Genomic DNA, 26,903 nt, shown 5'->3' with positions numbered 1-26,903 from the left:
ACGACAACCAAAGGAACAGCGAGAGAAAACGACATTGAAGACCCGTAAGACCAAATCACCTGCGGTGGCACCTACTCCACCGCTACCTACACGCTCTGCGTCTGAGGATGAGGACCTCAATCTCGCTGGTCCCTCAGACGCAATGGATAGCACTTGCACGGGTGCTCCATCGGAGGCAGCAGGTGACCCAGCGGCGTAATCTGCCTTCCCAGTCCAGTCACGCCTTTCTCAGCCATGGACAATACCATCCTCCAGTGGAACTGCAGCGGTTTCTTCCACCATCTAGCTGAGCTCCGACAACTTATCAGCCTTCACCCTTTCTTCTGCATTGCTCTTCAGGAAACTTGGTTTCCAGCAATGCGAATCCCCGGCCCTCCGTGGCTATCGGGGTTATTATACGAACTGGGCAGCTTATGAAAGAGTGTCTGGTGGCGTCTGCATATATGTCCTTAACTCTCTTCACAGCGAGTCTATCCCTCTACAAACAGCTTTAGAGGCTGTCACTGTTCGGGTGTGGACGCCACAGGCTGTTACCGTCTGCAGTCTTTACCTTCCACCGGATGGTGATGTCACGCAGCATGTCCTGGCTGCGCTGATAGCCCAATTGCCACCACCTTTCTTATTACTGGGCGACTTCAACACCCATAACCCTCTGTGGGGTGGGTCGGTGGCGACAGGTCGAGGCGCCACCATTGAGCATTTATTGGCACAGCTCGACCTTTCGCTGTTAAATGATGGTTCCTTCACACACTTGAGTGTGGTGCATGGCACGTTCTCCGCCATTGACCTTTCGATCTGCAGCCCTAGCCTCTTACCATCTGTCCAATGGAGAGTGCATGACGACCTGTGTGGTAGTGACCATTTTCCAATCTTTCTGTCACTGCCACAGCGTCAGTCTTCTGGGCGCCCTTGCAGGTGGACAATGAGTAAGGCTGACTGGGACTTGTTTTCCTCCACTGCCGCTATTGAGCCTCTCTCTAGTGATGACACTGATGCGGTGGTTCAATCAGTCACCACTGGTATCGTTACTGCCGCCGAATCTGCCATTCCCCGTTCTTCTGGGTCCCCTCGGAGGAGGACTGTGCCTTGGTGGTCGCCTGAAATCGCTGAGGCGATTCAAGATCGCCGGCGGGCGCTACAGCGTCACAGGCAACATCCCTGCATTGAACACCTCATCACCTTAAAACGGCTACGTGCGCGGGCCCGCCGCCTTATCCGCTGAAGCAAGCAGGAGTGCTGGGAGCAGTATGTGTCCACCATTGGCCTCCATGTCTCTCCATCGCAGGCCTGGGCCAAGATACGACGCCTCTATGGCTATCAGACCCCTGTCAGCGTCCCTGCGCTCTCACTGAGTGGAGCAGTTTGTACAGACACCGACGAAATTGCCAACAGCTTGGCAGAGCATTTTGCTCTGAGTTCCGCTTCTTCCAATTACCCACTGGCCTTCCGCTCCATTAAAGAGCGGATGGAATGTCGGAGCCTTTCTTTTCGCACCCACCATCCTGAATCCTACAATGCTCCATTCAGTGAGTGGGAATTTCACAGTGCCCTTGCTGCTTGCCCTGATACTGCTCCTGGACCAGATCACATCCACTGTCAGATGCTGAAACACCTTTCAGTGGACTGCAAGCGATGCCTCCTCGACCTTTACAACCGTCTCTGGGTCGAGGGTGAGTTTCCGTCGCAATGGCGGGAAAGCATTGTCATCCCCGTTTTGAAACCGGGCAAGAGCCCTTTGGAGGTGGACAGCTACCACCCCATTAGCCTCACCAATGTTCTTTGCAAGCTTCTCAAACGGATGGTGAGCTGGCACTTGAATTGGGTACTGGAGTCTCGGGGCCTTCTGGCTCTGTCTCATGGTGTGTTCCGTAAAGGTCGCTCCGCCACCGACAATCTGGTGAGTGGATTCGGCCATCCGTACTGCCTTTGCCCATCGTCAACACCTGGTCACTGTCTTTTTCGACATGCGGAAGGCATACGATACGACATGGCGTCATCACTTACTTCCTACGCTTCATGGATGGGGTCTTCGGGGCCCTCTGCCGATCTTTATCCAAAATTTTCTGTCGTATCGTACCTTCCGCGTGCAAGTCGCGGCCTCTCATAGTTCCTCCCGAGTCCAGGAGAACCGGGTACCACAGGGATCTGTCATCAGTGTCTGCCTGTTTTTAATTGCAATAAACGGGCTCGCTGCAGTGGTGGGAAATTCTGTCTCCACTTCCCTGTATGCTGACGACTTCTGCCTTTACTACAGCTCTACTGGCATTGCAGCTGTTGTACGTCAGATACATGGCGCTATCCGCAAGGCGCAGTTTTGGGCTGTAGTGCATGGTTTTCAGTTTTCGGCTGCCAAGACCCGCGTTATGCATTTCTGCCGGCGCCGAACAGTCCATCCTGAGCCGCGGCTTTATCTTGACGATGAACTTCTTGCTGTGGTGGAGACCCACAGGTTTTTGGGGGTAGTTTTTGATGCTCGGTTGACTTGGCTGCCTCATATTCGGCAGCTTAAACAGGCGTGTTGGAGGCATCTAAATGCTCTGAGATGCTTGAGCCACACCAGCTGGGGCGCCGACCGATCTACCCTGTTACGGCTCTACCAGGCGTTAATCCAGTCCCGTCTGGATTATGGGAGCCTGGCTTATGGCTCAGCATCCCCATCTGCGGTGCGGGTGCTGGACCCAATACTACACAGTGGGATACGACTGGCCACTGGTGCCTTCCGGACCAGCCCTGTGGACAGCGTACTTGTGGAGGCTGGTGTCCCTCCACTGCGATTGAGGCGCCAACATTTACTGGCCGCTTATGCTGCCCATGTTTTTAGCTTGCCTGGGCATCCAAACTATCGTCTCCTGCTCCCGCAATCGGTCGTCCATCTGCCAGAACGTCGGCCCCGGTCAGGTTGTACAATTGCGGTCCGCGTCAAAGAACTTCTCTCCGGGCTTCGGGTTTTCACTGTTCCACCTCCTTTCCGGGCCACTTTGTGTACACCACCATGGTGTGTTCCTCGCCCTTTCCTTCGGCTCGACTTGGCACAGGGCCCGAAGGACTCAGTCCCTCCAGAGGCCTTCCACCGCTGCTTTTATTCCATCCTGGCCACATATCAGGGCTCTGACGTTGTTTACACTGACGGTTTGATGGTTGCTGGTCGTGTCGGTTATGCGCTAACTCTAGGGGACCATTCCGAACAACGTTCCTTGCCGGCTGGCTGCAGCGTTTACACTGCTGAGCAGGTCGCCATCTTTCGAGCCCTAGAGTATATCCGCTCCTGCTTAGGTGAGTCCTTCGTGATCTGTAGTGTTTCCCTGAGTGGTTTACGAGTTCTTGACCAGTGTTTCCCTCGTTCTCGTCTGGTGATGGCTATCCAGGAGTCCCTGCGTACTCTTGCCCGTTGCGGCCGCTCTGTGGTCTTTGTGTGGACCTCCGGTCATGTCGGTATCCCGGGCAATGAACATGTTGACCGCCTGGCGAAAGAGGCCACCAGTCAACCATCTCTGGATGTTGACCTCCCAGAGACTGATTTGAGGGCAGTCTTATGCCGCAAAGTTTTTGCGCTATGGGACGATGAATGGCGCGAACTGACAATGCGTAATAAACTCCGTGCTGTCAAGGAAACGACAGCTGTGTGGCGGTCATCCCTGCGAGCCACTCGCAGGGACTCAGAAGTCCTTTGCCGGCTCCGCATTGGCCACTCCCGGCTGACACACAGTTATTTACTGCACCGGGAGGACCCTCCTCTATGTCGCTGTGGGGCGGCTTTGACAGTGGCCCACATTTTGTTGGCCTGCCCCCTTTTAGCTGTGGTCAGGCAGACATTTACGCTGCCTGATACGCTCCCTGCTCTTTTAACTGATGACCCTGCTATGGCTGGCTTAGTTTTACATTTTATTCGGGCAGGGGGTTTTTATCATTTAATATGAGTGTTTATGTTTTATTTTATTGTTTTGTATTGATTCTGGCCTTTGGCCTATGGTTTTAAACTGAGTTTTTAATGTGTTCTCGGTGGTTGGCTTTTCCTTTTTTATTCTATGGTTGGCTAACCACCGCCACAGTCCGTGTGATTTTAATTTGTTATGTCTGTTCTTTGTCTGAGTTTTTCTCGTCCTGTGTTGTCTGTTGTCTCTATTATCCGTTTTTTTTCCTCTGTGTGGTAGTTTTTAAGTTTTGGAACAAGGGACCGATGACCATTGCAGTCTGGTCCCTCTAATCCCACAAACCAACCAACCAACCAACCTGTTGTAATGAGCAGTTCCCTTAATGGTTCCGTGTATGTAAACTCCAACATTAGATGTTTTCATTCGCCATGTTGTACTGCTGTGACAGTTACAGACTCATTCAAGGAAAATCTACACAAAGTAATGCATAAAAAGCAGGTGATCATAACCTACTGAGTAAAGACTAAGATGTCTGTGCATACATTGCAGGTGGTATGGACAGGCAGTCTTGTGTAGTACTTTCGAACAGTTTCCTGAAAGCTGTCATAAGCTGCAACTTTGACAGCCCACACAAAATTAAAATACTTTAGACCTTGTAACTACGAACAGGTTTGTCCTTACATACAGTTTAACTACAGAGTGGGGTTAGTGATAATGATGCCAGCACAGCAACAATGCTAAATGAAGTTCATGAATCCTTCAAGGAGGCTAGGAGAATAATTTGCTAGAAAGAGCAGATAAGTAGTTGTTAGCATCCCATTTAGACAAAGAGTGAATGTCATTTGCTTCTAATACGCTGTACATAGAGGAATATGGGCATATGTTAAATGGACTGTAAATCACACACAGAGTAAATATGTGGTGAATAACTTGGTAACAGACAGAAAAAACCCACTGCAGCTTAATAACAAAATTCGAAAATGCTGGGGAAACACTGTTCTGCACTCAGTTCAAAAAAAGTATGCACATTGGTGACAGGCAAGAGTTATTGGAAATATGTGTGTCTGTAAAAAGATTGATGCATGAAGCATACAACTACCACTGTCGTACATGAGCAACAGTTTTTACTGGGAACATGAGACATTTCTGGTTCTACATAAAATCACTAAGTCAAAGACCTCTATCCAGGCAGTCATTGACCAGTCTGGTGTTGCTTTGGAGGAAAGCAGGTGATGATCACCAACCCCTCTCTGTACTGAGTTTTCAAGTTTGTGCAGGAGGATCATACAAACATATTGTTGTTTCACTGTCACACAGACTCCTGTGTTGGGGACATAGTTATATGATCCCTGGAGTAGAGAAGCAACTCAAACAGTTGAAAACAAAATAGTTGCCATTTCCAAATGGAATCCCAGATCATTTGTTCAGAGATTACTCTACAGCATTGGCCGCTTACTTAGCTTGCATTTATTGCAAATCCCTCACCTAGTGCAAAGACCCAGGCAGCTTGGAAAAAGTTCAGGTGGCCTCTGTATATAAGAATGTTAAGAGAATGTACCTGCAAAATTACAGATCAGTATCAGTAACATTTATTTGCTCCAGAGTTCCTGAAAACATCCTCAGTTCAAATATAATGAATTTCTTTGAGACAGAAATGTTTCTGTCCACAAATCAGCATGGACATTGCGCAATACTCATTTTGGTCTTCTGTCACATTATATACTGCGAACCATGGATGAAGGGCAACAGGCTAGATTCCACATTCCTACATTTCCAGAGAGCATTTAACACAGTGCCCCACAGCATACTGTTAATGGATGTCTGAGCATATGGAATAGGTTCCAAGATATGTGAATGGCATGAAGACCTCTCAAGTAACAGAGGCCAGTACTTTGACCTCAATGGCGACTGTTCGTAAGAGACAAGAGTATCATCAAAATTTCGACAGAGATGTTTTATAAGACTATTTTTATTGCCTATACATGAAATAATCTGATAAGCAGCTGTCTGCTGATGGATTGTGTGTGGGAAATGGTCATCACTAAGAGGATACAAGCTAACTTGGACAAACTTTTTATTTGGTGTGATGAATGGCAGGTGTAGAAATATTCAAGTGAATGCAGATGAGTAGGAAAAACAATCCCATAGGGTCAGAATACAACATTAGTACCGTACAGATTGACACAGTCTGGTCAATGAAATGTCTAGGTATGACATAGCAAAGTGATATGAAATGGAACAAGCACATAAGGATGGTAGTTGATCGGGAATGATCAACTTTCTTTGTATTGGGAAAACTGTGGTTCATTTGTAAAGGACACCACATATAGAACATGATAGAAATGCCCAGTAGTAGTAGTAGTAGTAGTAGTAGTGGTAGTAGTTAAAGGGACCATCCACCATGCACCATTTGGTGGCTTTCAGAGTTTTTGTGTAGACATAGATGCACAGCAGCCAGAAAGAAGCTAATCAAATTGTAGATTCCATGTTGAATGCATTCTCATGCTTTTTAAGTTTGGAAAGCCCCTTTCTAAGGCTAATAAGTTGTTAACTGGAGTATGTGACAGTGCCAAGGATCGGTCATCTCCTTTTGTCACGAAGGGAATACATGACAGAAAAGTAAATGAGAAATTAAACTAGAGGTAAAACTGTCATATGTGTGGATGTTTTAAACACTGCAGTTCTCTGCTACTCACAGTCCTATTGACTACCATATGCTATTGCCCTCTACACCTCTGAACTGATTTACCCAACCAGTAACATAATACCTGCAGTTCAATGATCAAGGACCTTTGAATTTGTAGCATCACAATTACCCATTGAGTCACCTAATACTAGAAAAGGGCAGAAGCATTTAGCAAGTAAGTCCAGAGTTATTCTCATTAGGTAATAATAGCATTGGGGACACAATATGGAAGAAAAGTAACCAGAATAAATAGTTACATAATCTTATATTCCATGTGAAATGCACACCAAAAATAGATACTGAGGAGGGGGGAGGTCACATGATCATAAAGTGTAGTAAGCAGATTCAGTCACACAAAAAACGATGCTGAACTGACTCCTCTCTGCCATGAGAAGTGTTCATTTATGGAACAGTGGTTTATCACATGTATAGAAAAAGGCAAAGGCCATTCCAGTTTGTAAGAAAAGTCACAGGAAATAGGTGCAAAACTATATACATACTAAGTGGTGTAAGAATCTTGTTAAATGATTTTGTAATTCTGTGTGAATGCTCTTCTTGGAAAAAAAAATCATTTCATCTGCAAGAATGGAAGTGAATCCCGTAATTACTGGTCATGTGAAACTGTTTAGTTTGTTCATTCACAGTGCTGCCGCAATGTAGTCAGCCTGTAAAATGAGGCCATAGTTCTGAAGCTGTGTATGTGGGACAGCTAGCTAATTTGATGTGACTTTCAGTGACTCAGCACTTCTGCTTACACCTTACACTTCAAACTACATTCAAGCAGTAAGATTCATTAGAACTGAATGGTACAAACAGATAGGTGTGAAGTACCCACCATTATCACATACAAATACCTTCTCTTGTGATGATGTCCAACAGTCATAGCTAACACACAAAACATATGGACTGAAAATGAATGTTTCCATAACTGCCTACTTATTTGTAGCAAAAAGTATTTTAAGTATAGTTATATGTTGGCAATATAAAAATGTTACTGAATCTGAGAATCCTACTTTCACAAGTGTATGAGGGGTTACCACCAATAGAATGTGCTTCCGTTTATTGCACGAATTTCATCCATATTCATTCTTTTCCTTCCTCTTCTCTCCACTCTTCTGACATTCCTATCCCAGTGGTGTCTCATCTGTCTCGTCCGTGTACGTACCATACTTTGCTAAATATTTCAAGGGTTTCCACTTCAGGTTTCAACCAGACTTCAGTTACAAGAGTATTTTAAACATGACAACTTTCCTGATGGGCATTAAATTCAGGAACTAGAAATACATCAAGAATTTACTGTTAACCTTTTGATGGTAGTATGGCCTTTACTTTGTATGCAGTCTGATTTCTTTATCTCTGCACTGACTAGCGTCCATTCATCAGAGGTCCTCAAACTACTGCCTAGCCTAAAAAAAGCTTGCTTTCTGTAGTGCAGTCCTGACCAATCAAGTATTCCTACAATTCTCCACCTCATAACACATCTCCAGGAGTCTGCAGTCCAGGCAGTCAAAGAATCAATGGAGTTATTAGTTGATACCCTCCACTCATTTCAAACCAATGGACTCCAATCTAATCTGGGAATGCCGCTGCAAACTGTGTATGCTGCATGCGTTTCATGTGTGGGTCAAGGGCTATTCCCCATTTGTGTTACCTGTCCATATAAGCTGAGGATGACCTCAGAACCCAAACGACGAGCATCATTGGTGCCAATATGAGCCAAAACTTGCAGACCGCTGCACCTTGCATGTTTGGTAGCCACAGGCAGGACATTCTCCACATCTCTGATGAGGCTCCCCAGCATATTCAGTACCCCAAGGATTCATTTCCAGTCCGGGAAGCTATTTCCCTAAGGATCTCCATAATGCATTTGACATTGGAGCTCCTGATTAACTAGAAAACTCCTCTCCACTTGCGGCTATTTGGACCCTGATGAATGAACACCAACCAGTCCACTCACAGGGTTAATGGGTGAGGCCAGCCTCCACATTCACTCTCTGCCTCAAACAGCACTATCAGTTACCACCCATCCCTCGTCATTTGGTGAGGACAGCTACATTGGGTACACCACAAGGTGTCTTGACAGCAGAGCCAGTGGGCAAAATAGGTGGCACCTTAGGCATCACATGTGATTAGCTTGATTCCGCCAGCACTAGTACAATAGGCAGCAGCCTGAATGCTGCTGAACATGGCAAAAAGCATCTTAAGCTGTTGATGAACTGAGACCAGCTTCTCCATCTGCACATAGCATGGACACGTTATATCTATTCTAGTACTACTGTTCAAGAAGTAACTATGAAACACACAGAGAAAGCAATATATCAAACTTCCTGTTTTTCTGATGTTTCACCAGTGGTGGCTAATGCATTACTGTACTGTGTAACTGTTCATTCAGAAGAATTGAGAGCTGTGCAACATACTGCAAATACACTTTAAAGTTACTAAAATATGCGATTGCACCTCTTGACTACAAAAACGTGGAAGGAATGTAATCATAGAATTAGGAGCAGAGATTTTTGAATAAACAAGGTCATGAAAGTTAGCCCAAAGTTAAGTTCCATATTTTTGGTTGAACATAAATGGAAGGAGTCACTATAACTGTAAAACAAATTTTTATTCATATCTAATCTCGACACAGGCAAATATGTATCTGTTGTCTATTCTTTTGGACATGTCCAAGGGGACAGACACTATTTTGATCCTGCAGCTACAATGACTGAGGGTACAAAGGAAGTAGAGACATTAGTTCTCTGTGGGCATTAATTTACATCAATGGGGAGGGTTGGAAATTTGTGCTGGACCAGGATTTGAACTGGAGTCTCGTGCTGACTAGGCAGATGCACCGACGATTATGCTATCTGGAGACACTGGTCATCACATCTGCATAGACTACTGTAGCATTCTTCCTGTCAGATCCAAATTCTCAACTTGTTTACCCACTACTGATGCAGCGCTCGTGCTCATGATCCTCTTTACACATGGTGTCTCACTGGATTCTGTAATAGTTCCAGTATGGTGTGCATCTACACTGAAAGGCTCATTGGCTGACGTCACCTTAATTACATATGTAGTGGCCATTCTTTCGGAGATGTCCTGTTCCAACAATCTGAAATTGTTTTCCTTACTTCAATCCTTTGGTCAACGTTGTGGACATGAACATGTAACATCAGAATTCCATGTTTTTGATCATTTCTTTGTAAAAACAATTGTCACAATATGGTATATAATAATCAAGCCACATGTAAAGTTTTATTTAAACTGATTATACACACATACAAGACAATGCCATCTTATGATATAAAAAAGTTACATTTGTGGTTCTCTTCCTTAAATGATGAATTCTGTGCACCTATTCTTCCTGGCAAATTGATTAATTACATTGTCAATATGACAATTAATGTCAGGATGAATGTCCAACAGAGCTAAGCCATTAAGTCAATCCTCCTCCATTGTCGACCTCAGCCATGTCTTTATACACCACACTGTCGAAAAACTTCTTTCCACTGTAGTATCAGGTGCAGGTAGACAAGCAAATATTTTGTACAGTGTGTGCAAAGTAGTCTAGTCTGATCTACGGCAGAGAGACAATGCTTGCATAACAGAATCACAGTCATTAAGGGCATTTATGCTTATTTGCTTGTATTGAAGAACCTGTCCCATTTGTCTTTCTTAATCACAAAGTGTGATTCTTCTTCAAAGAACAGTAGTTCAGTTAAGCACTGATTTAGTTTGTGCACCAGATCATTACCATCATCTTTCAGTAGTTGAGAGGGCAAAAGTATGTTGAATTTTAAATGATAAATATTTTCTTAAGCAAAAAGTTTACCCATGTCAGTCGTAAGTTGGTCCAGTGTTGGAATAAAAAGTTCTATTCCAATATGTCATAGCATCATCAATATGATCACAGTTTTCTCTGTGTCTTTGTCTGCCTGTAGGTCTAGGAACACTCATCTCCACAGTTCTTTCATAACTGCCTTTGCCTCTTTAACAATAAGAGCAAAGTGGCTATGAGCATTAGCTTTCATGATGTTGTACACCTAGAGCATCAAATTTAATTTTACTTTCGTAGTTGCAACGCCGAAGATAGGGTCTTGCAAGATTTTGATAACTGGATATGTTATGCACATAATGTCACTAAGTGTGAACAGAGTGATTAACTCACAATTAGAGAGAGCTCAAAAGAGAATATTGGTTTTGGCAGCCGTTGTTCTATCCCTCCAACACTATATTTCTTGAACTTTGCAAACTGTCCGGAGATCAGCTGCGAATTGAAAAAACAGCATCATGTCACTCAACTCATCTCGTTTGACAGTGTGACTGCAGTGAGTGTTGTAGGTGACTCCTAAACGTTGCAGACAGCTTGCTAGTTGCTGTAATGAATGATACCATTTCTTCAATAGTACCAAGAGAGTTTCCCACACTTGTAATTTTGCAACTGAGAGAGACGGCGAGGTTGAGCTGAAGACTTTGACACAATGCTACTTGCATGTTGATAGCTTTCTTTTTTATTGTAGCCTCACCTCCTTTCAGTTCTGACATATTAACTGAGCAACCATCACAGCCTATTCCCTCAAAGCTCTCCAGGGACAGAGAAAGGCTTTCCATTCTCCTTAGAATCGTATTACCTCATACTTCACCAGTATCGCAGTGCTCCTCATCTTGACTCTCTTCAGGTTCATCATCAATGTTTTCACTACAATCGTTGTCTTTATTGATGATGTCAATGAAACCCAAAAATACTTCGTGTAATTTGCCATCACAATCAACATATCTTGCAGCTAAACTCAGTTAGGCAATGCACAATGTCTGTCGTCTCATCGGAGATTATGCTGTAATAACAAATATCTTTGATTTCCTCCAGTATTCTCAATAACATCACTGTTTCACAGCATAAAATAGGTTCATTACACATTGTTTTAAGTATATAAGTGGCATTCACTTTAGTGGTCTCAAGGTGATGTTTTAGTTGCAAGTCTCGAGCATCAATTCTAAATCTTAGAAGAGTTTTCCTTGTTACTCACTATACTTTAATGATCATTTTCGTTTTCTAATAGACTCCCATCATCTCTATGCCCCGCAGGGGAATATTTTGCTTTCCGTGAAATACAATGGTTTTTATTATAGCTACAAAATGGTCTCTGTTTTCCCTAATGCTTTCCATTCTGTCTGGAAAATTGATTTATGACATCAAGTTTGCATTCCTTGTGTTGCCAAAAATAATTTTACATCTGTTGATGCTTCAATGTGGTACTTGAGGAGTCTCGAGGCCATCATCTTTAGCAGTAAGTTTGGAAAACTGTGCTAGTGGTTCAGTCACTTTCACTTACACTGCAAAAGATTGGGAATTCACATCAACTAAGAATCAAAGCTCAGTCCTAAAAATCAGTAAGTTCCTGCCACATTGAGTAGTTCATCATCAAGAAAAAAGTTCTGGTTGTAAACAAACCATACGATGTTGACAGAAAACCGTGACATGGATCTTGGCAGCTGAAAACCAAAAGCCATGGGTGAGTGCCCTTAACCATGTCTTTCGTATGGTGCCTTGCAGTCTACATTCAGCAAAACCCACACACAGGAGCAATAGTAAGAGGAAGTAGTTGTCAGCATACAAGGATGGTGATACTGATGACCTCACAGCTGCAGGTGACAATTGATGGCTTGTAGAAAGACAAGGGCACTCAGTACAGAGCCCTGCAGGACTCCATTCTCTTGGATATGGGGAGTGTTGTGGGAAGCACCAACTAGAACCTAGAACATACACTATGAAAGGAAATTATAGATAAAAATTGGGAGTGGGTCCCACAGATCCCACTTGTGTAAGGCAGCAAGGATATGTTGTCACCTCCTGGTGACATACAGCTTTTGCAGGTCAAAGAAGATGACTAAATGCATTTTGATGAGAATGGATTTCTTTGCTCCAACCATTTTATTATTCACAAAAATAGAATAGTTAATACAGAGAGGTCCCTTTTTAATTTGTTAGAACACCAGCCATGGATACTGTTCAAAATGATTATCGTGCACTTGTCTGCATTCAACCAGCCCTCTTGTTGTGCTCGGAAGTAGGAAAGATACAACCTTTTGCAGGTTTCCTTGGAGTTGTGAGAAGTTGGTGCTTTATATCATCACTAATATTTCCTGATGCTAATATATCCATATGACTGCCAATATCTGTAGGATTAAAGGAATCAGTTGATGAACTTTGTTGTGGAAGTTTTGACCATATGCTGGGCTCTGTGTTTACATCTGGTGGTGTTTTTACAGCTGAATGGTGACTGGAATCTTCAGATGTTTCTACTTTCTCTTCTTAGTACATAATGATCCATTTTAGTATGTTGTTATGATGTAGGTAAATTACATGCCAATTATTCTCAAATAAACACTTTATTTGCACTGAAAAATGCAACACTGGTACATCTAGCACCAATACACACTCAGCCATGCTCCCTGTATTTCTAATATCACTAAGCACAATACTGACTGAAGTCTGTGGTAATAGCCAGTAATGCAGTTGTTTACTTTTATCACATCCAAGTTATCGTGAAGATTGTAGCTTTCAATCTATCTGGCAGCGACTCTGCTTACCTTATATATGTGGCTCAGTTGTTTTGAGAACATTTGCTGCCAGAATTTAAAATGTACTTTTGGCCACTAAAAGTCAGACTGGTGATGTACCCCCCTGAGCTAGGTTTTCAACAGATGTTTGTCTTAGTCACATGGCAGTGACAGCGACAGCAGGGTTAAGATGAATGAGAAAATTAGTAAATGAGAGCAAGACTCTCACACTCCCATAAATAAGGAAAAGCTAAATACAGATAGTGAAAAGATTACAATGTTTTTTTCCATACAGAAAGACACAGTAAAAGAAAATTATTAACACAAATATATTTATGCACCTGCTAATATCGCTACTGCAGAAGTGCTGTATTTGTTCCACACACATTGTATCACTCAGTTAGCTTTTTCCTTTCTCTTTTCTTTTTTACAGCAAATACCACGAGAATCTTTCAGTTGAGTGGCCTGAAAAATAAATTTGTTGTGCCACTACTTTCGTAGGGATAAATTTGTGATATTGGATATCCAGGCGGGCATGGAGAAAGTCCACCCATGAGGTAGGAGATTTAAGAAAGATCATGGGAGAACAAATATGGATGTAACAAGAAGGAAATTGCTGTAAAATTAACTTTGGTGGCATACCTAAACATTCAGTGAGAGCTTTAATTGTACCAAGAAGGTGGCTGCATCATTGCACCATTTGACTACAGAAAGTGGTAGAGTAAACGAGCTGTGAATTTGTACTGTACTGCACGTAAAACAAGTGGTCACTGCTTTTTACATCAAAGGTCACTGCTTGTGCCTTTTCATTATAGTGGAAAATTTGTCTTTAGTTTTGGGTTCCTAAGACAACGACTATGGGTGTCCAGATGACATATATGTGAGTTATTTTCTGTGACTTCTGAAGGATAACTAGTGGTGTGAGCAAAACGATTATATTTATTTTTATTTGTACAGATTTAAGACAAATTCACAATTACATTCAAATGTAAAATAATTTAATTTGTAACTTATATAGCATCCATAATTCACCTCATCACTACTGTGACTGTGATGCTGGAGGGAAGCAGAAAGTTGTCAAGATATCTTACATGTTTTATATTTTGTACAATAATGATATGGCATTGTTTTCCAGAATGATGGAACTTTTATTCTTTTATTTAAGGAAAAGTAATTGACTTCTTGGCTTCACATGCATATGCATTTACTCCAATTCTAACCACCTCGACCTCCATTATCTTTCACTCCATACTCTGTCAATGTCCCCCCCCCCCTCCCTCCCCAGGGGCCTTTTAGGGTGATTCATTGACTGAAAAGGTCAAGGTGATGAAATACCGATGTGATGTGAAATTGTAGGTTGCCCCCCACCCCCCGTCATGCTTAAAGTGTCTGGAATTAGGGGGATTAGGGCATGTCTTTGTATTGCAGTACTATCATCATCTGTAGAGACTGGTCGAGTACTGCTTGCAATCGCCCCATGTGCCTCTCCCCCCCCATCTGTGTCCACTGGGAAAGCACCACACTCCCTGCTCACCAGGTTACACTGTTCACTAGAGAGTGAACAATGTACAAGACTCAGAAAAAACCTACTGTCAAAGAGGCCAAAAAGGAAGTGCAAGTAGTTGTCCCCAGCATGTACAACGATGTCACATGCGACAGCTTCAAAGACTTTCCCCTCTGCCAATGTACTCCTGCCTTTTACTCTTTCCATAGTGAGCCCTCAGGGCCACTGAGCCATCCCTGCTGCTCCCCCCCCCCCCCCTTTGATGTTTTGGGAACTCCCCTTTTGCTGCTTTCTCCACACTTGCTTTGGAATCAATAGCTTCCCATCCACCAGGAACATTTGTCCCCACCTCCCAGCCTGATGTGAATAAGCTTCTACTTACATCTCTTGCCAGGAAGGGGTTTTCAGGGACACTTCCTTCCCTGGGTTGCACTGGACTACAACTGGACACCAGCAAGTGGCTGAAGGAGCCACAGACTGTTAGTCGCACTGCTTTATGATCATCATCTTTACTGGAAACAGATTCAGAGAAGCCCTTGCAATCATCAAAATCCTCCAAGTAGAGGAAAGATAAGAAAAGTGCTTTGAGGAGGAGCAGAACCTTTCAGTGAGCCCCCACACCAGCAGGTCCTACCTGTTAAACTCCTGTGGCCAAGGCAGAGATTCCAGCAACCCCTGAGGCCCCAGTTTGCACCACACAATGAAACCTGTAACTGAGTTTGCACATACATTCTGGATACGCCATATAGAAAACTTTTGCCACTTGATATGTCTTTGGAGGCTGTGGCTGTTCCAGTAAGTGCATTTCAGCATAGTACTATCTGCAGTGTTTACTTCCCTTCTGAAGATAAAGCATCTCAGCATCTCATGACATATTGTTTGCATTGATTTCTCAGCTACCCCCTCCTCCCCCCGCCCCCTATCTTTCCTAATCTTGGGCAATTTCAATACACATAACCCTTTGTGAGTTTTAACCATGATACTGGTCATTGTAAGGACCTTGGAAACTTATTGGCACAACTTGACCTTTGCCTCTTAAATACTGATACCCCCACACACTTCAGCATGGCACACAGTTTTCTCTGTCACTAACCTTTTCATTTTCAGCCTTTGGCTTCTCCCATCCATCACCTGGGGAGTTCATGATGACCTGTGTGATAGTGAGCATTCCACAATCTTCCTGTCCCTCCTTCAGCATCACTACCCTGGATTCATGCCCAGATGGGCTCTCAACATCGTTGACTAGAATGCTTTTGCCTTTCATGTCAGCCTTGACTCCACACCGCATTGGGGCATCAACAAGGCAGTCCAGAATGTAATTATAGCCATCATTCATTTGACAGCTGATTTAGAAATCCACTGTTCCTCGGTCCTGCTCTGACAGAAGAGAGTAGCTTGCCGATCATCAGAAATTCCAGAGGCCATTAGCAATAGTAGGCTGGCTCTCCAGCACCGTTAGTGGCATCAATCGATGGAACATCCTATTTACTTTAATTGGCTTCATACCCCTCCGTACCACATGATGAAATGATGTAAACAAAAACGCTGGTAACAGCATGTTTCAACTGTTGGACCACATACTTCTCCTTCGAGACATGCCTGCATACATCAGACACTAGTAGGTGTATCTGCTATTACCTTGAAATTGCACTGTCTCCACCGACCCAGACACCGTTGCCCAACAGTTTGCTCTGTGTATGCTAGAATCTCAGCATCTGAGAATTATCAACCTGTCTTTCATTTTCTCAAGCAATGGGTGGAGCAAAAGCAATTATCTTTTACTACGTGCCATCTGGAGCTGTATAAAGTTTCATTGAGTGGGAATTCATCAGTGGCGTAGCCCTCTGCTCGGATACAGCCCCAGGGCCAGGTCACACCCACAACCAAACGACCACCCCCCAGGGGGTCCACAACTCTTTTGTGGATACGTGCGTAGCGAGCACAGGACCCCGAGCTAATGTGGCCCTCCTTCCTTTCCGGGCTGCATACCTTCCTTTTCCACATCCTTCCCTCTCCCCCATCTTCGCCCCTCCTCCCCTCACCTCTGGCTCTCTCCTTCCCTTTCTCCCCCTCTGGGAGTATAGTTTGTGCCTACGTCTGGAGACGGATGCTCGTAAATGTACCGCATTCTTCGCCTTCTCTGCTTGTATGTCTTCATCCTTCCTTTGTCCTTCTGTTTTCCTTACCTCTTCTCTTTACCTTTTTCTCCGCTGCGGCATTTGAGACCTCTCCCCTTTCCTTTCTCTTTCTTTGTTTTTCCCTTTCTCTTTCTTCCTCCCTGTGCGTGTCTGAAGGCTGACCCACGCATTTTTGTGCGTAGCCGGTGACGGGGTAATGCGTAATTCCCCGCCCCGGGTAGACAGGTAGGACACGTACGTACCCCCTGGTAACGGCCAGGCCCAGGGAGGGGTGATTACCCGAGCTGATACCTTCCGAAAGTGCCAATTGGTCCCTCCGTCCGTTTGTCGGGAGGTGTGACCTGAGGTGTGAACAATCACCTAAGGCGGGAGTGCCCTCAGAGAGGGCCCCCACAAGGGAGGTGCGCGCCATCAGAGACGCCGGTAATCATGGGGGATTCTTCCGCAATGGTTTCCTCACCTTCCACTATGTCTGCTCACAAGCGTAAGTTCACCGAGTCTCAGCCACAGGCAGTTCTTCCATCGTTGCCACAGTTCCTTGTTGTTTCTCGGTCTGACGAAGGTCACGACTTCTCCACGGTCAACCCTTTCATTATTCAGAAAGGTGTCGACGCAATTGCAGGTCCTGTAAAGTCTTGTTCCAGATTACGGAATGGCACCTTGTTGTTAGAAACAGTCAGTGCCCTCCAGGCACAAAAATTGCTCCGTACTTCAGTGCTCCACACCTTCCCTGTCTGGGTTGAAGCGCACCGCACTTTAAATTCCTCACGTGAGTCGTTTATACATGCTCCCTCGATGGATTGCCTGACGAAGAAATTCAGCACTACCTGTCTGACCAGGGCGTAACGGCTGTTCATAGAGTTATGAAAAGGGTTGACACGAACATCATTCCAACCCGCATTGTCTTCTTGACATTTGACAAAGTTCAACTCCCATCAAAAATCAAAGCAGGCTATGAGATAATTTCCGTTCGCCCTTACGTCCCAAACCCTACACGTTGCTATCGGTGTCAGCAGTTCAATCACACCAGCCAGTCCTGTTCCAATCTGTCCAAATGTGTTACGTGTGGCAAGGATGCCCATGAGGGTGCTTGTCCACCTCCATCCCCTCGCTGCATCAACTGTATGGGTGACCACGCTGCTTCCTCTCGAGATTGCCCCGTTTTTAAGGACGAAAAGCTCATCCAGGAAATCAGAGTGAAGGAAAAGGTGTCGACCTTTGCTGCTCGAAAATTATTCGCCAGTCGACAGCCCACCATGCCTCAGACAGGAAAATACGGCACTGTCCTTGCTTCTCCTCGGCCAACAAAGGAGGCGGCCACGCAGACTTGCAACCTCACCTTTAGTGCCACAGTCGTCAGATCGGCCAGCGCAAAGATCGCCCGTTCAACCTCACCACTTTCGCCTGCCCACTCTCTGGCTCACCCTTCGTCGGGTTCTGCTAAATCTCGAGCCCAAAAGTCAGACACCAAGTCTTCGAAGAAAGAGCATACTCGTGAAGATTTTTTACGTACCCCAACTTCACAACCATCGGTTCCTCCTTCATCTAAACATCATACTTCAAGAAGGCTACAAAGAAACCCAGTTCATCTCCTTCTCCGCCAAGGCGTGTCCCATCTACAGCACCACCTGGCGGAAATCGCCCTCGGCCGTCTTCTGTGTCGCTGAGGCGCACTGCTGGCGGCCAATCAACCGGCTGATCGCTGGTGGCAGGAGCTCCTCCTGAACAACCTATGGATCAGGATCTTCTGCCTTCGGCTGAATGCCATTCCATGCTGTCGGTCGCCAGCTCTGAGCAGTCGTTGAGTTGACAGCAACCTTGGTCACATTCCTTCATTTTCTGTTCACCCTATGTCCATTATCCACTGGAATATCCGCGGCATTCAAGCCAATCGGAATGAATTGTCGATCCTCTTACGATCCTACTCGCCGGTCATCTTCTGTCTTCAGGAAACAAAGCTGCGTCCCCATGACCGCTTTGTTCTCCCTCATTTTCAGTCCGTCCGGTATGATCTCCCCTCTGTTGAAGACACTCCAGCCCATGGAGGACTCATGATTCTTCTCCATGATACTCTCCATTATAACCCAATCCACTTAAACACTTCCTTCCAAGCTGTCGCCGTCCGTCTTTCCCTTTCTGGATACACGTTCTCTCTTTGTAATGTATACATTCCATCGTCCACACCAATGGCATGAGCTGATCTCCTTCATCTTCTTGGTCAGCTTCCACCCCCCTATTTGCGGGTTGGGGAATTCAATGCCCACCACCCGCTTTGGGGATCTCCACATCCTTGTCCACGTGGCTCACTATTGCTAGACGTCTTCCACCAAGCGGATCTAGTTTGCTGCAACACTGGGGTCCCTACATTTTTGTCTGCCTCCATGACAAATTTATCTCATTTTGACCTTGCGGTCGGTACTGTTCCGCTAGCTCGGCGCTTCGAATGGTTCGCCCTTGATGATACACACTCAAGTGACCACTTTCCATGTGTCCTTAGACTGCAGCCTCAACTGCCATATATGCGGCCGCGACACTGGAAGTTTGCCCAAGCCGATTGGACACTTTTTTCGTCTCTAGCGACATTCGATGACCGTCACTTTCCCAGCGTCGACGATGAGGCCACACATATTACCGACGTTATTCTTACAGCTGCGGAACGTTGAATACCACGCACCTCCGAATTGCCCCGGCGCCCCCCAGTTCCTTGGTGGAATGAGGCATGCCGTGACGCAATACGTGAGCGGCGACGTGCTCTCCGCGTTTTCTGCCACCATCCTACTTTGGCCAACTGTATCCGCTACAAGCAGTTCTGTGCGCGATGCCGTCGTGTCATCCGCGATAGCAAGAAGGCAAGCTGGAAATTCTTTATTAGCTCATTTAACACCTTCACTCCCTCCTCGGAAGTTTGGAGTCGGCTTCGACGGTTCTCAGGCGCGCCTAGTTTCTCCCCGGTCTCTGGGCTCACTGTCGCGCACGATACATTAGTGGACCCCATCGCAATTTTTAACTCATTGGGTCAGCACTTTGCTGAGATTTCGAGCTCTTCAAATTACCCGCCAGCATTTCTCCCAAAGAAACGTGCAGCGGAAGTGCGACCTCTTGCTTTCTCCTCTCAAAATCGCGAAAGCTACAATACTGTTTTCTCCATGCGGGAACTCCAACATGCACTTCCTTCTTCTCGCTCCTCCGCCCCAGGACCGGATGGTATCCATGTCCACATGTTGCTGCATTTATCAACCCATAGTCTGCGTTACCTCCTTTGCCTTTATAATCGAATTTGGACCGACAGTACTTTTCCCAGACGATGGTGGGAAGTTATCGTCGTTCCTGTTCCGAAACCTGGAAAGGACAAACATCTCCCCTCTAGCTATCGCCCCATTTCTCTCACGAGTAGTGTATGTAAGGTTTTGGAGCGTATGGTGAATTACCGTTTAGCGTGGTGGCTGGAGTCCCGCAGTCTTTTAACACCTGCCCAATGCGGATTCCGAAAGCATTGTTCTGCAGTTGACCATCTTGTTGCTCTCTCCACTTATATCATGAACAATTTTCTCCGGAAACGGCAAACAGTAGCAATATTTTTTGATCTGGAGAGAGCATACGATACCTGTTGGAGGACAGGCATCCTCCGCAAACTGTTCTCTTGGGGCTTTCGAGGTCAGTTGCCCCTTTTTCTTCGCGAATTTATGGCAGAGCGCACATTTAGGGTGTGGGTGAACACTACTCTCTCCTGTACTTTCTCCCAAGAAAACGGGGTACCCCAGGGCTCCGTGCTGAGTGTTGTACTGTTTACCATTGCCATAAATCCAATTATGGATTGTCTCCTTCCTGAGGTCTCGGGCTCCCTCTTTGTGGACGATTTTGCGATCTACTACAGCTCTCAACAGACCAGCCTTCTTGAACGACGTCTTCAAGGATGTCTCGATCACCTCCACTCTTGGAGCATCGAAACCAGCTTCTGTTTTTCTCCCAGTAAGACCGTTTGTGCTAATTTTTGGTGACGTAAGGAGTTTCTTCCGCCCTCCTTACATCTAGGTCCTGTCAACCTTCCGTTTTCAGACGTCGCTAAATTCTTGGGTCTTATGTTTGACAGAAAACTGTGCTGGTCCTCCCACGTTTCCTATCTTTCGGCTCGCTGTCTGCGATCCCTCAACACCCTCCGTGTCCTGAATGGTACCTCCTGGGGAGTGGACCGAGTGGTCCTTCTCCGCCTCTATCGCGCCTTAGTGCGCTCGAAATTGGACTATGGAAGCATAGTCTACTCCTCTGCTCGGCCGTCTATTCTTCGGCGTCTCGACTCTATCCACCACCGTGGATTACGTTTAGTGTCTGGAGCTTTTTACACCAGCCCTGTGGAAAGCCTTTATGCTGAGACTGCTGAACCTCCACTGTCCAATCGGCGAGCAGTCCTTCTGAGTCGTTATGCTAGCCATCTGTCTTCCATGCCTGCTAATCCAGCCCATGACATTTTTTTCGACGCCTCCTTTGATGTAGGGTACGCAGGCCGCTCCTCCTCCATACTACCACCGGGAGTCCGCTTCCGTCAGCTGCTCCATTCTCTTTCCTTCCGCTTTCCTAAAACCTTCTTGACAACTTGGGGTACAGCACCGCCTTGGCTCCGTCCCCGGATCTGCCTGCTCCGTGACCTTTGTCGATTTCCCAAGTATGGTACCCCTTCACTTGTTTATCGTCAGGCATTTGCTGCTCTATGTGCACAAATGACGGACGTCACATTTATTTACACCGATGGCTCGAAAACATTGTTAGGTGTAGGGAGTGCCTATATTTTTGGCGACACCCCAAATCACTTTCGGCTTCCCAACCAGTGTTCGGTTTATACTGCGGAGCTTTACGCTGTTCTCCAGGCTGTCCACTACATCTGCCGCCATCAGTGGATACAGTACGTTATCTGCCCAGATTCTCTCAGCTCTCTCCTCAGTCTCCAAGCTTTTTACCCTGTGCACCCTCTGGTCCACCGGATTCAGGACTGTCTGCACTTGCTCCACCTGGGGGGCATCTCGGTGGCGTTCCTCTGGCTCCTGGGACACGTTGGTATCTGTGGAAATGAGGCGGCCGATATTGCAGCCAAGGCTGCAGTCTCTCTTCTTCGGCCAGCTATTCAATCGATTCCCTTCACCGATCTACGGAGCGTTTTATGTCGTCGGGTTGTTCATTTATGGCACGCGCATTGGTCGACACTTCCCCATAATAAATTGCGGGATGTGAAAGCTCTTCCTTGTGCTTGGACCTCTTCCTCCCGAACGCGTCGTCGGGAGGAGGTAATTTTAACTAGACTCCGGATAGGGCACTGTCTTTTTAGCCATTGACATCTTTTAAGCGGCGACCCTCCCCCACTCTGTCCCCACTGCTCTCAGCTGTGGATGGTACGACACCTTTTAATTGAGTGCCCCTATTTTAATCCGTTACGCTCCCGTCTACAGCTATCGCCTGATATATCGTCGATTTTAGCAGATGACACGCGCTCAGCCGATCGCGTTCTCGAGTTTATTAGTGCCAGTGAAATGACGTCAGTCATTTGAAGCTTTTTTTTGGGGACAACCAACCCCTTTCTGTAGTGGATTTTTAAGCCTTCCTTCTGCTTTTAGTTTCTCCAATTTTATGACTTTCGTTCCCATTGCTGCTGGTTTCCATTTTCGATTTTTTACTGTTTCCTAAGTCACGGACTGGGCGCTAATGACTATAGCAGTTTTGCGCCCAAAAAAAAAAAAACCAACAACGACCAGGCACCTATCACTGGGTTGTCAGCATCATATCCTTGACATCTGTAACTGGATCTGGACCAAGGGCCAGTTCCCATCACAACAATTAGAAAGCATCATTGTCACAGTGCTGAAACTGGGTAAGTACTTCTAGAGATGGGCGGTTATCACCCAGTCAGTTTCACCAATGTTCTCCTTAAACTGCTTGAATGCGCAATGAGCTGGTGGCTGTATGGCTCATTGAGTCTTGGGGTCCTCTGGCTGCATCCCAGGGTGGTTTTTGCCAAGGCTGTTACACTATTGATAATGTGGTTTGACTGCTGTCTGCCAGTCAGTCAGCTTTTGCCCAATGTCAATGCATTATAGCTGTCTTCTTTGATCTGCAAAAGCTGTATGTCACCAGGAGGTGACAACATATCCTTGCTGCCTTACACGAGTGGGGTCTGTGGGACCCACTCCCAATTTTTATCTATAATTTCCTTTCATAGTGTATGTTCTGGGTTCTAGTTGGTATTTTCCACAACACTCCCCATATCCAAGAGAATGGAGTCCTGCAGGGCTCTGTACTGAGTGTCCTTGTCTTTCTACAAGCCATCAATTGTCACCTGCAGCTGTGAGGTCATCAGTATCACCATCCTTGTATGCTGACTACTTCTTCCTCTTACTATTGCTCCTGTAGTGTGGGTTTTGCTGAATGTAGACTGCAAGGCACCATATGAAAGATATATTTATGGGCACTCACCCATGGCTTTTGGTTTTCAGCTGCCAAGACCCATGTCATGGTTTTCTGTCAACATCGTATGGTTCGTTCACAACCAGAACTTTATCTTGATGATGAACTACTCAATGTGGCAGGAACATACTGCTTTTTACGACTGAGCTTTGATTCTTAGTTTATGTGAATTCCCAATCTTCGGCAGTGTAAGTGAAAGTGCTTGCTACACCTCAGTACACTTTGTCCCCTGAGTAACATCAGCAGGGGTGCAGAGTGCACAACCCTTCTGCAACTTTATGAACCCATGATACAACCCTGGCTTGGTTATGGGAGTGTGGCATATGGTTCGGCATCATCCTCATCATTGCAGGTACAGTATCTCATACACCACTGTGGGGTTTGATATGAAACAGGAGCCTTTTGAACTAGTCCTGTGGACAGATTACTCACAGAGGCTGGGGTCCATTCATTGTGTATCAGGTGCCAACAACACCTTGTCAATTATGCTACCTATGCTTCCAACTCCCCTAAGCATCTAAACTACCATCCCCTCTTTCCAAACATGGAAAGCCATCTTCCACAATGGTGGCCCAGATCAGGAGTTTTGATCGCATTTCACACCCTGTCCCTCCCCTCCAAACTCCAGTTATTTCTTCCTCCATGTCTCCTCTGCGCCCACTCACGTACACCTCTGTGGGGAACCCATTGGTTACAGCTTTGTCTTGACACATCATGAGGTCGGAAAGACACGATCCCTCCTGACGCCCACTGCAACCAATTTTTCTCCATTCTTGGTGGTACATCCTGGAGTTCAGCAGGATTGCTTGATTGCTGATTGCTTGATGGTTGCTGATCACATGGGCTTTGCTTACACTGTAATGGGTCATACTGAACTGCCTTCCTAGCTGGAAGCTGTAGTGTTGCTAGCCCTCTCTCATGCTCTTGAGCATATTGTTTCCTCCAGTGGTGGGTCCTTCCTCATCTGCAGAAACTCTTTACCAGTTTTAAATCTCTCAAGCAGCATTACCCTCAGCATCCCCTGGTCATTGCTAACCAATATTCCCTGTATGCCCTTGAGCAATGTGGATGTTCAGTGATGATTGTTTGGACTCTGGGTCATGTTGGGATCCCTGGGAATGAACTTGCTGATAGCTTGGCCAAACTGGCTCTGGTAATCACTATTCTGGAAACAGATCTTTGGTCAGTATTACACCATCAAGTTTTATGAACCTGAAATATGGAATGGATCACTCTCGACTTCAGACTACCAGTGATAATGTAGACCATGAATGTATGGAGGTCCTCCATGCAGGCCTCTCACAAGGATTCTACCATCCTTATCCAGCTGCACAATAGCCGTATCTGGCTGACTTATGGTCATTTCCTCCAGTGCCACCCCGTGGTCTTAATTCCCATTCAACAGTGGCAGAATCTTAATCTCCCTAACTTGCTACCCCTGATGATTCTACAGTGGATGACTTAGTTTTACGTTTTATTCAGGATGACTTAGTTTTAAGTTTTATTTACCGCTCTCTTTAACGGAGGGTAACTTAACCTTATCAGTTTATCGAGAGGTTGGCAGAACACTCCTCTGCCCAGGCCAAGCTGTGGCTATCTGGGCTTGGTGGTCCAGCCCAGTTCTCACCCTATTTGCTCTTTTACTCTTCTTTACACCTTTCACATGGTGTGTTACACAAACTAATCTTTTATCTCTGTACTTCTCTTGCCCTGTCTGTGTTGCTAGTCTTTCCTAGGCAGTTTCTGAGTAGAGTATCTCTAGTACGTGGCAGGGACTAAGGCATGTATGTCCCCTCTTTGCATTCTGCTCTCAGGTGCTTCCAGTTGCTCCCTAAATGGGGCAACTTACCTGTGTTTCGTCCTCTGTCTCCCTTTTTTCTTTGTCCCTTATATCAGTTTCATTGACTTTTTATAGACATTAGGGTTTTCTTCCTCTGGATTGTGTGTGGTAGGCTCTCGCTTACGAACAGTCAGGTAAACCTGCCTGCCTGTTTGAAGAAGGGATGGATGATCTAGTAGTTTGGTACCTTTTATCATTTAATCAGCCAACCACCTCGGTCCATCTGCTACCCTCTCTCTCTGTCCATCTGTTCCTGCCACCTCTCTCTCTGTGTTGTTCTTCCCTTTCTCTTTCCAAATCATCCCTCCCACCTCCATAGGAGGTTGCTGGTTCTTACCTTCCTAGTATTTTAGTCTAGATAGTAGTATGTGTACCTGGCTTGGTTGAAGTCAAACCAGTGGTTTAGGAGGTGATGTAAAACGCATCCACTTTCATAATTTGTATGGTTACTCTGTATGCTGGTTGCTGCATAGTATGTAAGAAATAATTTTGATTGATATTTCGGGGCCAGTCACTGTTGTGCCAGCCTCCAAGAATAAACAAAGCTTTGGTTTGAAATATTTGAATTGTGGCGCCACATTTTCTTGCTGCCTGTTTCTAATTGATGAATATATGTGATCATGAGTGTTACGACCTTGACAGTTGCTATAGAAGATCTGTTTGAAAGTTCTCTCTCTCTCTCTCTCTCTCTCTCTCTCTCTGTGTGTGTGTGTGTGTGTGTGTGTGTGTGTGTGTGTGTGTGTGTTTTACTGCTCCCCTACTCCTCTCCAAGAGAGCCATGTAAAAGTAAGGCACTGAAACCTTGATCACATCACTTTATTTTCCTTTTTTCAGATTCTTGTGGACCCATTAAAGACTGAAGGCTGCAGTGTTTGGCTAAAGCAAGATCCTGAACTGAAACATGCTGATGGACCTGAGCATAATGTAAGTTTTCACACAAGCACTATATTGTGCAGGAAGTGTAGTAAGAGTGTCATGACACAAATATGGGGCATTCAACCTAAATTGTCATGGATGGTGAAAAATTGAAACCTATGATACCAGCTATTTTCAAGAATTTTTGTGGTCTTCTAGTCCTGAAGAGGGGCAGCAGCCTTTTCAGTAGTTGCAGGGGCAACAGTGTGGATGATTGACTGATCTGGCCTTGTAACACTAACCAAAACGGACTTGCTGTTCTGGTACTGTGAACAGCTGAAAGCAAGGGGAAACTACAGCCGTAATTTTTCCCGAGGACATGCAGCTTTATTGTATGATTCAACGATGATGGCGTCCACTTGGGTAAAATATTCCGGAGGTAAAATAGTCCCCTATTCGGATCTCTGGGAGGGGACTACTCAAGAGGATGTCATTATCAGGAGAAAGAAAACTGGCGTTCTACAGATCGGAGCATGGAATGTCAGATCCCTTGATCGTGCAGGTAGGTTAGAAAATTTGGAAAGGGAAATGGATAGGTTAAAGTTAGATATAGTGGGAATTAGCGAAGTTCGGTGGCAGGAGGAACAAGACTTTTGGTCAGGTGAATACAGGATTATAAATACAAAATCAAATAGGGGTAATGCAGGAGTAGGTTTAATAATGAATAAAAAAAATAGAAGTGCGGTTAAGCTAATATGAACAGCATAGTTTACGCATTATTGTAGCCAATATAGACACAAAGCCCACACCTACCACAGTAGTACAAGTTTATATGCCAACTAGCTCTGCAGATGACGAAGAAATAGAAGGAATGTATGATGAGACAAAAGAAATTATTCAGGTAGTGAAAAGCGCCGAAAATTTAATAATCATGGGTGACTGGAATTCGATAGCAGGAAAAGGAAGAGAAGGAAACGTAGTAGGTGAATATGGATTGGGGCTAAGA

At 45.4% G+C, this 26,903-nt stretch overlaps 1 protein-coding gene across 8 annotated transcripts in view; it reads left to right on the top strand.

Annotated features, from left to right (window-relative positions):
- LOC126213525 (zinc finger protein 729-like) overlaps positions 1-26,903 on the top strand; it is a 149,746-nt gene that overhangs the window by 28,612 nt on the left and 94,231 nt on the right. For all 8 annotated transcript variants that reach the window (XM_049941365.1, XM_049941366.1, XM_049941363.1 and 5 more), the window contains one exon: positions 25,877-25,966. In XM_049941365.1, the coding sequence (XP_049797322.1) occupies positions 25,877-25,966 (90 nt within the window). The remainder of the gene's footprint in view (positions 1-25,876; positions 25,967-26,903) is intronic.

Source organism: Schistocerca nitens, chromosome 11 (genome assembly GCF_023898315.1).
Source record: "Schistocerca nitens isolate TAMUIC-IGC-003100 chromosome 11, iqSchNite1.1, whole genome shotgun sequence".
In the NCBI taxonomy this organism is placed as follows: domain Eukaryota; kingdom Metazoa; phylum Arthropoda; class Insecta; order Orthoptera; family Acrididae; genus Schistocerca; species Schistocerca nitens.
The sequence above is the reverse complement of the archived record's forward strand: the minus strand, read 5'-3'. Positions and strand labels throughout refer to the sequence as shown.